The 13,535-nt window shown below is 47.9% G+C and overlaps 5 protein-coding genes across 5 annotated transcripts; 3 read left to right on the top strand and 2 right to left on the bottom strand.

Moving 5' to 3' along the window:
- Window positions 1-1,037: 1,037 nt before the first annotated feature.
- Window positions 1,038-2,142, top strand: RhiXN_04585 (uncharacterized protein; the record flags this gene model as incomplete). The annotated part of the gene is made up of 2 exons (XM_043324402.1): window positions 1,038-1,874; window positions 1,939-2,142. 2 exons carry the CDS (start codon window positions 1,038-1,040, stop codon window positions 2,140-2,142), a joined length of 1,041 nt encoding a protein of 346 aa, XP_043176821.1.
- Window positions 2,143-2,348: 206 nt separating this feature from the next.
- Window positions 2,349-4,949, bottom strand: RhiXN_04584 (DEAD/DEAH box helicase; the record flags this gene model as incomplete). Its single annotated transcript, XM_043324401.1, has 8 exons — window positions 2,349-2,384; window positions 2,439-2,507; window positions 2,580-2,652; window positions 2,705-2,940; window positions 2,992-3,036; window positions 3,089-3,779; window positions 3,836-3,986; window positions 4,040-4,949. 8 exons carry the CDS (start codon window positions 4,947-4,949, stop codon window positions 2,349-2,351), a joined length of 2,211 nt encoding a protein of 736 aa, XP_043176820.1.
- Window positions 4,950-6,643: 1,694 nt separating this feature from the next.
- Window positions 6,644-7,365, bottom strand: RhiXN_04583 (uncharacterized protein; the record flags this gene model as incomplete). The annotated part of the gene is made up of 3 exons (XM_043324400.1): window positions 6,644-6,714; window positions 6,773-7,121; window positions 7,183-7,365. 3 exons carry the CDS (start codon window positions 7,363-7,365, stop codon window positions 6,644-6,646), a joined length of 603 nt encoding a protein of 200 aa, XP_043176819.1.
- A 607-nt stretch (window positions 7,366-7,972) lies between these two features.
- On the top strand, window positions 7,973-9,178 carry RhiXN_04582 (glycoside hydrolase family 61 protein; the record flags this gene model as incomplete). The annotated part of the gene is made up of 3 exons (XM_043324399.1): window positions 7,973-8,045; window positions 8,102-8,464; window positions 8,517-9,178. 3 exons carry the CDS (start codon window positions 7,973-7,975, stop codon window positions 9,176-9,178), a joined length of 1,098 nt encoding a protein of 365 aa, XP_043176818.1.
- Window positions 9,179-11,263: 2,085 nt separating this feature from the next.
- Window positions 11,264-12,383, top strand: RhiXN_04581 (glycoside hydrolase family 61 protein; the record flags this gene model as incomplete). The annotated part of the gene is made up of 4 exons (XM_043324398.1): window positions 11,264-11,336; window positions 11,386-11,754; window positions 11,804-11,943; window positions 11,979-12,383. 4 exons carry the CDS (start codon window positions 11,264-11,266, stop codon window positions 12,381-12,383), a joined length of 987 nt encoding a protein of 328 aa, XP_043176817.1.
- Between the last annotated feature and the right edge of the window lie 1,152 nt (window positions 12,384-13,535).

Genomic DNA, 13,535 nt, shown 5'->3' with positions numbered 1-13,535 from the left:
TCAAACGAGAGAAGAATACGTGGATATATGCGCGGTAACGCACCTCACGGAATCCGCGCACAGCCACCCTCTAATGGCCGGTCATCTCCGTGGCCAATTTTCCACCCGGACCCGAGGGTAAGGGGAAATGTGCCAGGACAATTTTGTCCTGAATGATACAACACAGACAACAGTCCTTGTATATCTTGTCCGATCAGCCAACAAAGGGCCCATTCACATTCGCCTCAGATAATAGGGGGGAATGTTAGAGTATGCCCCTCACCACCTCTTTTCTCACATTCTTTTCAGCTTACTAGATGAGTTTTGCACCTTCTCAGCCGTCTTCCAACTCGGCTATTCAATGGTCCAGAGGCGACCGTGCGGGGGGGCCGGTCCCACTCGATTTCTCATTCGGTTGGGGGAAGGGCAAGGTGTTCGATTGGTACCAACGGAGGCGCTCAACCTCTATCATAAGTATTCAACATCGCAAAGAGTTCGAGGAGCCCTTTAGACACGAGTTCATTCTCGTATCCCTTGAAGGGGGGAATACTGTCGAATAGATCGTAGAGGCGATCCCGACGTTCCCACTCAAACGCTTAGTTCGAACGGCTCTGATGCTCATGACACCGTCCACCACTGGCCTCCATCGATGGGATAGACTCGGACTCCGAGTGTCTAGTTCAACTTCGGTTCGATGGCACGATAGATCTTTCATTCTTGCTCCTTATCTGCTTCAACATCCGTAATGACCAAAGTCCCAACGATACACGTTGCAGCGGTTCAACTGTTACTTTTCTCTTGGACTATTACATCTATATTGGCGCGACACTCAGTGAATTGGAGCACACCTGAGCAGCTGGCTGCAAAGGTCCAGCTCACGGCCACCCTCAAGAAGAGAGCGGTTGACCCCATAGCCAAGCAGGCCGCTAAACTTGCCATGAGCTGCGTATCTGCTGTATTCATCTCGATACTTCAGCCTCGGCTAAGAAAGGTTCTCCGCAAGCATTTTCGTCCGACTGGTTTTGTTCCGTACGTGTGCTAGACCGAGTGGTCTCCATATGGATGAACCGGAACATGCGACCTCGATGGAGTCTGTTATGCGGGATGTGGCAGAATCAGCCATGACGAGTACTCTGGAATCCACGATCGAATCATTGCTTGATTCACGCTCTTCAGTCATGCAACAAACGCTTTCCAGTAGTCTCTGGTTTGACTCCGTTCACGAAGCACTCCGCAAGACGGCTCGAGTTGCGTTGCGCGATGCTGTCTGGGCTTTAATGGTTAAAACCCTCAAGTCAGCCAACGATGCCGATATCGAAGTCCAACAGCCATACCTACCCATACTATCGTCTGACCCCCAAGTAGTCGAGTCAACTATCCCTATCAAACAAGACAGTCAGCAAGTCTCCCAACCACCGAATACAGACAAGAATCCTGTTGTCGGAGCAAGAAAATGGCGTGTAGGAGGCATCCTAGATAAATTCTTTGTGACAGGAGCGGACGCGATCGCAGACAACTCATACGACACAGCAATTTGCTCTGCCTGGGGGATGTCAGGGGGGCTTGGAGGGGACGCGCAGACTTATGAGGAATGGGTCGCCTCTTGGGACGAGCTCTGGTCGACGGTGCGGGAGCATGCGCGTAACGAAGGACAAGCAGTGTTGAGAGATATCGCATTGACAGAGGCCCCTGATACCGGAAGGGACGAGGTCTGGCGAGTGGTATGGGAAGATTTGGATGCTGGGTTTGAAGCTTCACGACCAATAGTTCGGGACTATATGTGGGAAACGTTTGAGTACGCAACAAAGACGGTCGTAGATGTCGTGTCCGACGTCGTCTTCTCTGCTATACAAGAGACGTCGCACCATACGCTAAATGTATCTTTAAACCAAACGGTGAGATGAGATCTGGCGCTGGAGGTATATTTTCTCATTACTAATGCTATTCGACCATTTTTAGAAGCGAAAAGGAGAGGCTCACTGGAGCGAAGTGACCCATTCCGAGTTGCAAGCATGGATCAAGAGTCGTATTCAGAAACATGGCGAACAGATGCTTCGATTGGGCTCAAAAGGGGTGCACAACGATATCAAAGAAGCAATGGCTCGCATTTGGGAGCAGGTATCCGGAGCGAGCCTGCCAACTGATTCAACAAGGTCAACTTGACGACAACATCATTGCTGGCATGATCCTATTCGTTTTATGTTTACGAATCTCAATATGTACACACAATTCCTTCGATATGTTTCGCCATCTTATGTTCGTTCGGTATGGCTTACGATAATACAATATGTCTTCTCGTCCAAGGTCAGACACGGTTCCGCGGGTATTTTAGCGAGAACTAACTGATTTTGATTGTGATGACCTCGTGTTCAATAAATTTGCCCTCCACTCCATAATAACTCAGCCTGATTACCCTTATCAAAGCAAGCTTTTAAAAAAGGTTAACTGACTGTACTCACAACGTGAACTCCATAACGGCGCTCCAGATCTTGGATTATATTGATTTCGTCCGTGTCAACGGTGATAAACTACACGGAGATACAAAACATAGTTAGCAATCAACCGCGCGCACTGGCTGAGAGAGGTGTTCTTGCACGCACTGTAACAATTGTATAATTTCTCCCTGTAGCTACGCGCCACTGATTAAGTCGTTTAACGTACTCCTCGGTATTGCTGTAAATGAATTGTGTCAACATTGGTCGTAACTTTGCCGATGACTACGTACTGAGGAATTTCATAATTAATGATAGCAGTGCCGTAGCTATAATTAAGCTTTAATGATCGGATGGCAGACAAGCCTGCATCAGTAGCAACTAAGCCGGCATATACCACCGGATCAAGTTTCTTTGGCTGGGCTGCATAGGAGTACCCTCGATTTGAATTGCGGGAGTTTATCTCGTTTATTTTAGATTCAAAGCTTTTTACCACACTCTGGCGCTCTTCATGCTCCATTTGCTCGCGCTAAACAACAGTTGTGAGCAGAAATTTTATACAGAGTAACTTGCCTCGCACCATATAATAAAATTGATACGATTGACCCCAGTCATACCCGCTAATCTGTTTGTATGTCAACATAGAGATGAAACATTGGAATTGAAAATAATCATACCTGAGCGAGATCGCGACATAAAATAATAAGCCCATATTGTCCAAGGGCCAAAAACATGGTGTTCATAGCAGATGCCCTTTGCTCTGCAGAGACTGTGATGTAGAAGTGGGTTCCAATCGATACCCCTTCATCACGATCGACCAAGATCTGGAGAGGATCGACTTGTAGTTTGGCGGCCACTTTTGCCACGGACGAAGATAAAACTGTGGTCGAGGCTACAACTTGTACAAGGGGTGGAATATATCGGTATACTTCGAGAATTTTGTCTCCCATAGTCGCTTCGATGATTTTATCAATGTCATCCAAGACTACAGTCCTGATCTTGCGCATGGTTATGATATTTCGGCGGATCATACCCAGTAGATTGTTTGGGGTACCCACAAAGAGATGGTGGGCATTTATGTTAGTAAGCGAAGTGGTATCTGTTACAGAAAGACCATAGCTAGTTGAAGATTGGGCAGCGTAGCATTGGATGGTGTAGCCAAGCCTTCTAATGGTTTCTTGGAAGGCAGTGGTTGCTTTGTCGGTTGAAGTAAAAACAATGACCTGGGGATGGCGGAGGGTAGTATCAATCATCTGAATAATGGACATAACGAGTGCAGTCGTTTTGCCTGATTGGGGTGGTGCTCGAGCAAGAACATTACGACCATGAACGATAGGAACGATGATGCATTGCTGACGGCCAATGGTTCTAACAAGGGGGAGTTCCTTAACCCAAATAAAACCATATGTATCTCTAATAAATACCTACTGGAGTAGCTATATGAAGTTAAACTTTGTCTCAATTCGGGCTTAAGACCAAGCTCATCGAATTCCAATAGAACTTTTACCGGTTCCGAAAACTCATAGCTCAATCGTTTTGTATTGACAGTAATGGGCTGCTCAGGAGTTTTGTTCCCTATATCTACCAGATAGGTATGGCTCTTGTTAACAGAACCGAAGAGAACTTACCTGAGTTGTCTGGTCCAACGTTGCATGCTTCTGCACCCCACAGCTCCCTCCTCCATTCGTACTGCGGGCACTCGGTACTCCCAGGTTTATGACCCTCCAACAGGCAATCTCGACAGGTCAGAGCAGCCCGCTCGGCGAGTTGTGGGTTCCTGTCTCCGGTCAACCCAAACGCCTTGATGTCCTCTGGAACTCCCCAGTTTGTGTGGTCATCTACTGGGGGACTATCGGTAGCAGGCTCTGGCTCCGGATTCTGGCTCAAATAGTTTAATCGGCCACACAATGCATTGAAGTCCTTCATCTCCGTTCCCTCTGATGTTAAAACGGACTGACGATAGCTTGGCGGCAAGGATCGATAAAGCATCCCAATACATGCTTGATCATCAAGGGAGAATCGAGTGCCGCTTAGGTGGCATCGCATACGACAGAACTCGGCGATGTGCTCGATTACATCGCCTCCTTCCTCAAGTCTCAGATTAGCGAGGCGTTGTTCAGTGGCTATAATCTCCGCGTCCGCTTCAGCTTCGGCGGTAAGGTACTTTTTTTCAAGTGCGAGCCACGCATCCTTAGGATCCAGTGTGTCTTCGATGTATCTCCGTGCCCCGGGTTCAAGCGATCCTAGAATTGCGTTTCTAACCGCCCCAGCCTCGTCATAGTAAATGGCCAGCTTGTTAGCATCGTGTTCCGAAGGTTCCTCGATTGATCCATCGACATATTCCCAAAGTTTTGCTTTCTTGATCGAGTTGGACATCATGTTGTTCCACTGTGAGTAGTTCAGTTCCTTCAGTTTGGGGATGTTTCGCATCATAGCTTCAAGTAACTGAGGTTTGTTCTGGGACAATCGAGGCGCAGGATTGTTGTTGCCTCGTACAGAACCGGAATCATACTCGTCTATATCGACGAATTGCGACATGGTGCATGTGGGAGTGGTTGATCAATAGGGGTACTAGTGGCTACAACAATCAGTGAATCACGTGTTATAATACGAGTTTGGAAAGGGGTAGTTGCCACTCGGCAAATAGTTACTGTAGAAATAACTTGTATGTACTAGAATAATCTAGTATCTTCCATGTAACCGAGTCAGCGTGAATTAGCCAATAAGCTCCATGCGCAGTAATGCGCAGTAAGTACGCGTCACCCCTATAAGTGGCTCGACTGGTTTGTTCGCGGGTATATAAGGGGGCCAATTCTGCCTCCTAACGACTCATCTCATTCTCACTTAATATCACTCTCGTTCACACTTTGTAATTAGTTAGACATTAATATATATTTGTTTCTATATACATCTATAACTTCTTTCTACAGTTACTCTAATTGGATAAATGCGCGCATATACCCACCAAACAGGTTCACCATCGTCCCCGTTGTCTCTTAAGTATGCTAATCTATGTTTGTCTCTGGATAAGACATTAGCTTGAAGTACATAGGAAAGAGGTCAATTATAACTTTGATAAAACGATAATTCAAAATGAGTCTCTCTCTCCATGCGCGTTTGATACTTGTTCGCATTTTGACCATTACTGCAGTACGATTACTGAGACTAAAACCACGTCTACTGACTTGGTGCCTTTTTTATCCCACTCTTGGGTGCTTTCTACTTCTACCTCATACAGATCATGTATCTTGCAATATATAGCCCCACTGCCAACCATGATGAGAGACTCTAAGAGAATATCAAGGCCAATTCTATTGAAAGCGTCGCAAAATTTATTTCTCTGTAATTGTAAAGCGATGGGGCCATGATGGTAAGAAGCATAGGCATGGTAAAGGTTGATAAGGCACCGCCCAGTCCACACCACCGCAACCCATCGAAAATATCAACTAGCCTATCGTGCCAGGATATCTCTGCCATTAATTGAGCTCAGGCCAATCCTTAGTCCTCAAAATCAAGACTTCCCAATACAAAATCCGTTGAATAGATCAGATACCTATGCATTATCTCAATACTTCGAAACACTTGGTTACGCACGCCACTTGTATTGCATGGATATACACAAGGTAACAATAGGTTGAGAGAAGTAACATGGTAGTATACGCACAAGTCGTTTCGGCCCCTGACATTGGATGGACATCCTGTCAATGTGTGTATCATGTGCGCCTCCCAACCTTCACCCAGGAGGAAAATGCTGACGTCATCATAGTTAGGCGCGAATGTAGGTGAAGTAAATTCCTTTGGCTAAACCCCATATCGAGGCTACCGCAACCTCGTCAGATCTTGCACATTTTTCACGAGAGCACCAAAGAGACATTTTTCCGTGGTATTTTTGTTGAGTTAGCCTGATAACTAGGACCGCATGGATTTCACGTACTTGATGCGACTCGCAACCCAGTTCGGCAAAGATATGCTAATGGGCCATGCATCCAGGTAGTTTCGGTGATGTCTCCATGGTATCATACAAAGAGAATTCATCTATCAGGCACGTACCTGTACAAGGTAAGGGAATAGGCAACTCCGGTGTCGGAGTATTCGTATCCCATAAGCCCTCATGACAACGAATGACATATCCAAGAGCAACTATAACCTTGTTCATACCTATTAAATTAATATATAGAGCTGATACACCGTATAGAAGTTTCTGGTTCGCGAGACCTCGTATTGAATAAATCCTAGGCAGTGTAGCCTGGTGGGAGGTCGTCCGTAGGTGGAGCAACGCTAGGCTGAGGCTGGTTGTAAATTGCTGTATACAAATCATGGTCAAAAAGACGCAGCATCATATCTGTAAATCCTAAACTCACGCAGTGGCTCCCCCAACCTTGCATCCCTTGCCCTCTCTATCGCCTTGTTTCGTATCCCCTCTACCATATTGATGAACTCAAACATGCCCCTATCGGTTAATCGTACTTCAACCTTGGTTCCCAGTACCAAACCACCCCCTTCGGCTGGCCGAACGTCCATCGCGAGGTAATTCGCACCAAAGTACGGTTGGGCAAACGAAGTGGATAAAACCGAAAGCCACGGCAAAGAGAGTGTTTCTAGCTTCGTGCCAGAAGTTTCATTTGCCGGAGCTGACGAGATCACCTGTGAAACAAGCGCGAATAAGCCCAAAGACGTGGATTGGGATTCTGGCGCGGCTACAAACACAAACTTTGCTAGATCAGTTCGGTACAAATGACAGTGTGGATTTCCCGAATCCACGATGGCTTACCCGGTCAGAAGTGAGCCAGACGTCGCCGGATGCTGTGATTGTTTGAATCAGGTTCGTGCCGTTGTCGCTTGAGTTGGGAATGTGCACTGTGAGTTGAGCGTTTGGGACTGTCGAGATGTTACGCTCGTCCGGGAGAGGAACAGGCTTTTTCCGTTCATCGAGCATCACCCAGTTGAGAGACATGGTAGCAATCGATTAATATCAAGGGATGTAACGTATCAACACAGTAGTTCGTGTTTGAATTTAAGGCTTGTGGAGCAGAAGCCTATGGGATGGCGGGGATGATGTGGGGGGTTGCGACGCTCGTTGCCGAAGGAGTACGGAACTGCGCAATTAGAGGCCGTAGCGTACACTGTACTAATTAGCGTAGTGTACCGACGTCGGTTGTCAAGTCGAAGACTGGTATAAATGTGCAAATTATGGGTAGGATTTCACTGATGGTCGCCGATGACAAAGGTGAGTTGTGCCGACTCGAATTCATGGTTGATCCGGTTATTTTTGGAGTGGATTCGGGAAACTTGGCGGAAAAGTGATGAGGTCATACTTCGATTGCTGGATTTGCCAGTCCGAAGTGTGTATCATCTGGCATCTCTGATTGTATAAATTGGCGCGGTGCGGGCAAGTAATCGTTACTTTCCTTTTTTTTTTTCCCTCCCCCTCCCCGCCTCTCTACCCGCCCTCAGTTCGTATTATAAGTTTCTGCTCGCCTGATATAGTCTTTTCGACTCGCTCTCTAGTTAATTGACTACTCTCTTTGAACGACTGAGTCTTTGGTCTTAATATCATCAACATGTTGTTCTCTTCGCTTGTATCGTTTGTCGCGCTCGCAGCGGCTGGCGTTAATGCTCATGGTTATGTAGACAGTACGCTTATTTACCATTCTTCCCTTTTATCTGGATATTAACGCATTGTATTTCAGAGATCATTGCTGATGGCAAGACCTACAATGGGCCTATTCCGGGCGAGACAAACCCCAAGTCTCCAATCCGTCGTATCAGTACCATTGATCCGTACAAGAACCCCAAGGGCTCTGGCATTACATGCGGAGAAAAATCCCAGCTCGCCTCTGTCGTCGCACCTATCACCGCTGGCTCCGACCTTACGCTCTCTTGGGTTGCCCACCCGAACCAAGCCTGGCCCCATGAAATGGGTCCACTTATCACTTGGATGGCCAAGGTTCCGGCTGGTCAAACTGCGGACAAGTTTGATGCGTCCAAGGGTGACTTTTTCAAGGTCCACCAAGAAGGCCAGGAAGGCAAGAAGTGGTATCTCGAGCGCTTGAGTGAGTATCCAAGTTCTGCCCTATTCGAACAATGATTAACAAGGTGACGTAGTGAAACTCGGAACGACCATGTCCATCCCCATCCCAAAGGAACTCGAGGACGGTGATTATATAATGCGTCACGAAATCATTGCTCTCCACCTTGCAGACAACAAAGGCGGCGCCGAGTTTTACACTAGCTGCTTCCAGCTGAAAGTTACTGGCGGCACCGGCACTGCCAAGACCACCGCCTCCGAGACCGTCCGCTTCCCCGGCGCGTACGACGCTTCGAACCCTGGCATTTATGTCCCCAAGGTCTTTGACAATGGTTTCAAATACAAATTCCCCGGCCCCGCTATTGCGACGTTTGCCAACACTGGAAACACGACTGAGCCTGACACTACCACGACTGAATCTTCCTCGGCCCCGACCAAGACTTCCTCTTCTAAACCCGTCGAGCCTACTTCTACTGGCGAACCTGACGACGATGACGAGTGCGGCAGCGAGGACCCTACCTCTTCGTCGGCTGCTCCGGAGCCGACCGCGACTGAAGAGTGCACAGGTGATGATGATGAATCCGCTACCGAGTCCGAGTCGGCCACCCCTACATCCACGAGCAAGTATGGTAAGCCTACTGGCAAGTCCCACAAGCCGTACCACAACGACCGCCGTGGACATATCCGCTCTTGGACGTCTCGCATGGAGAAACGCATCATCGGTGCCCCTCGCAAGTAAATCCCCCATTCGTCACGTTCATCTAGACTCCTATAGGAGCTTCTGTAACCGCGCTCTTTATGACCCAAGCTGTCTTTTCTCTCCCCTCTCTGTCTTTTCTTATCTTCTTTGTGGATGACTCGCCTAGATGGGTGTTGTCGAGCTCCTTTTTTTCTGAATGCTGTGCACACGCTGGTCTTTATGTCTCTGGTGAGACAGTTGGTTTTACTGTATCTATGATTTACTGCTTTTTGTATTGTATACAAATGAAGTGGTTTTAACGTGATTTATGGAAGATGGGATTGTCCTGAAATTAATGCGAGAAGCTATCGGGTTCACAAATCGGCGTTTTTTTCTGATGCACAGTATAGAGGGTATCAGAGCCATTTGTCTACAAATGAATGAGACTCGTTCAACTCAGATAAGACTGTACATGTATGCACAAACAGCACCAATCGCATACAAGTGCAAGCGAAATGAAACGAGACACAAGCAAACCAATTCAGACTATCCGGTGGCTATACATTATGAAAAAAGCCTTCAATTTTCTTGGACAGGGAGCAGATTCATTTCGATCGCGGAGAAAGGCGCCGGGCTTGTCGTGGATTCGGTTTGTCCCATGGGGATGAGAGAGAAAGGCCTAGCGCCAGGCGATGCACGCTGACAGATGTGGGTAAACCGTGGACTTATGCGGTGGGGCTATGTGATGGGAGCTGCAACTGGTGATGAACATGAAATCTATTCGGCTAATACTAAACGCCTAAAATCCCGGAATGCATATACATATTGGGTATTGGACCGGTTGGACTACAACGCCGTGGCTTGGTTTATAATACCATCCTGGGTGGGTTTGACGAATAGCATGAGGGTCTCTTGATGTTGTCCGGTGGCATGTTTTATGTTATTAAATCAGGGTCAGGGTGTGGGGAGGATGAGGGGTACACAAAACTGTGATTGCATCATGCGCACATAGCTCCCTGGCGGAATGTTCTACCATCGTCTGATATGGGTGGCCCAGTTAGATACCCTCCCCTCCCCTTGAAGCCCATTCCACACAAGACAGTATAGACATTCAGTTGGCTCGTAGCTCTGCAAATCTATTTGAATCGGATACGCTCGAGCGAGTCGATTCACGACACCGATCAGGGCGGCAGCGCTTAAGAGGGTTATAAACAGGGTATCAAAGTGCCTGTGTCGGAGGTGCCTTTTTCAGGGCTTTCCGTCATTCCTTCTCGCCAGTGAGCAACTTTGTGCATGATCCATCTGGCAGAAAAAAAAAGGGTCGCTATGATACCAGAGGCGCATCTAAAGTCTAATTTACCTCTTTTGGAACGAGAAAAACGCTTGGCGGTGGAGCGCGCCGCCGACAACGGCTGGATGGGTCAGTTTCGGCAAGACAGAGTTTCATGGGGATTTAGGTCGGAAATGATTATCTCCTCTTTGAGTGGTAACGACTGCTTTCACAAGTGATGTATAACCTGAATTAGGCATGGCTCTGGAAGGTTAAAGATTTGAATTGAATTACGGATAGGTTCCTCTTTTGTCCCCTGGGAATTTCGGATTATTGTTATACACAAGGCAATAATGCTCTCCCGCCGCATAACGGCCTGACATCGCAAGGCAAGTTCGTCGGCATGACACATACCCTTCTGCATCGACCCGGCTAGGTTGAGCCAGCATTCGCCGACCCTTTCTCCGGGCCACATCGCTTCCAATTGTTTATATGAGTTTTGATCGCACCGCCCTTCCCTTTGTAATCAATACATACAAACTCATATAGCACTCCCGACGCCGCAATTGGAAATGAAACCACATTGCGTGGATCGACGCCAAGACCGCCCTAATACGGGACTTGCTTCCGCTCCGAACTCGAAGGTATAAAATAAAATAGCCAGAGGACTGAGTTCCGTGTCTCACTCTCCTCCCCGACCTCGTCTCATCCTCCTCATCCTCACCCTCTTCTCGGTCTCGGCTTCAAGTACCTTACCATCGATCGCAACGCTCTCGTTTCAGGTTGCAACGTTCGCTAGTACAAGCTTTCATTCTTTGCACGACTGAATTGAAACCTACCCCTGCTTCGAGTATCTGAGTTTTTTCTGTCCTACAATGTTGTTCTCGTCTGTATTGTCTGCTATGGCACTCGCTGTGTCGAGTGTCAGTGCTCATGGTTATATTGGTGGTAAGTATTACGCCAAGATATTCTGGATAAATCTCATTTTTCTGTACAGTGCTTACTGCCAATGGAAAGTCCTACAAAGGCCCGGTTGCCGGAGGTCCAAAGATCAAATCGCCCATTCGCCAAATCTCTACTACTAGCCCCTACAAGGATGTCAACGGCCCCGGCATGACCTGTGGCCGCGACGCCAAGAACGCGGCCCTCATTGCCGATGTTGATGCCGGTTCCAAGATTACGATGACTTGGGACGACCATCCCGGTGACGCCTGGGACCACGATCTTGGCCCTCTTATGACCTACATGACCAAGGTTCCTGAGGGTCAAACCGCTGACAAGTTCAACCCCGCCAACGCTCAGTGGTTCAAGGTTGCTCAAGATGGCTTGAAGAGCAACGGCAAGTGGGTCAGGCTGACCTCAGTAAGTATGATCTTATATACTATACATGTACATGTTGCTGAATTGTCTTTCAGCGACTGGTGGCGCGCATAGCGTTACGATCCCCAAGAACATTCCCAGCGGACAATATCTGATGCGCAGTGAGATTATCGCCCTTCACTTGGCTGATAAGCGTGGCGGTGTCGAGTTTTACGGCAACTGTATCCAGTTTAATGTCAAGAATGGTGCTGGAGGCTCTAACTTCCTCAGCGGCGTCTCGACCGCCAAGTTTCCTGGCGCTTACTCCTCGACGACAAGGGTATCCACATCAACGTGTTCAACAAGCTCAAGAGCTACCCCTTCCCCGGCCCTGCTGTTGCCAAGTTCGCTTCTGGCGGTTCCGTCAAAGGGACTGTAAGCGCCAACTCCACCTCCGATGATGACGAGACGACCACAACCAAACCTAACTCCGGTTCGAGCAAGCCCAAGTCGGGCAACACCAAGTCCAAAGACGAAGAGAAGAGGTGCTCCGAGGCTGATCCTGCCAAGCCCGCCTCTGGTTCGAACAAGCACAATGCTCGTAGTGCCGTCGCCGGTTGGACTTCACGCATGCACAAGCGCTACCTCGGTGCCGTTGCTGCTCCTGCCCCCGCTGTCGCTCCGGTTTCTGAGTAGACATCACTCCGTTACGCTCTGATTTTTTTTCTCTTTTGGTTTACGAGACACCTCGACTGGTGTGATGTCCCTTACTCTAAGTCCTTGATGGTTTTGTTTTATGGGTTCGATACCTTCCCCCTCAGTGAGGGGGTCTGATTGTTACGTTATATCCGTGTCGATTTGTATTGCATACAATGAACATGATTGCATAAAAATTGCGTGAATGCCGAGTCGTGAAAGGAGTGTCAAGGTTATGTTTGAACACGCTCACCTTTGCCCGTTTTAGGACTGGGCCGCCTTGGAAATAGCTCGTCATGGGATGGCACATGTGCAACAACGATTCCAAAGGAACATCGCCGCCACTCGCTCACAATCAATCGCGTGAACATGATGGGCCCGTGATAGGGTCAGTTCACATTAAGGACAGTGAAGGTTTGCTATGTAACACGCCAGCGTATGTAAGAAGAATAAAAGACCTCTGAAGCGCGGAAGAATATTGCAGAAGCTAGGAATATCAGACGATGTTTACCGCCGTTTGTCCACTTGGTCCTTTACATCAGATTGCAAGCCGAGGGCGGAAGGAGCTCCGCGAGCGCATCATTTTCGGTAGCCTATGTTTCAAGTAAATGGCGGAGGAGAGGAAGGGTGCACGGTGGTATTTGACGGGGCTCCTGTTAACAGGTAGGCCTAGGCTGAGTTCGTATGTACTGGCTGCGCTCAAGTTTGGGAACTGTGTTGACTACAAGGTGTGTCTGGAAATTTCTAAATAATAACTATGGTATAATGTGCGTATGAAAACGAGGAGATCATCCTGGGTCTAGCGACGCATGATGACCGAAGCGAGCGCTCTGGTTCAAGAATCCGCAAGAGTAAGGCTGTCGTTGCAAGTGATGGAGCCCTGCTTCGAAAGGAGTGAATAAATTATAAATGGGGTGGATAGATTGTATATGTATTGAGCTATAGATGCGTATGCAATTTAGAGACATACCCAAGAGTATACTTTGCAATCACCGTATTATAAGTGCAAGTATATCTCTCTATTGAAGAGTCTATATGCTTTTTGGTACTTTGAATAGGCCAGAAAGGTAAAAGGGGAACAGGGCAAGCCCTCAGAGCCGCTTGAGATATTCAGAGTATTTGCTAGCTATAGATTTCCAGTCTAAGCGTCTT

This window comes from Rhizoctonia solani, chromosome 1 (assembly GCF_016906535.1).
Source record: "Rhizoctonia solani chromosome 1, complete sequence".
Lineage (NCBI taxonomy): Eukaryota > Fungi > Basidiomycota > Agaricomycetes > Cantharellales > Ceratobasidiaceae > Rhizoctonia > Rhizoctonia solani.
Note: the sequence above shows the minus strand (reverse complement) of the source record. Positions and strands in the feature narration are given on the sequence as shown.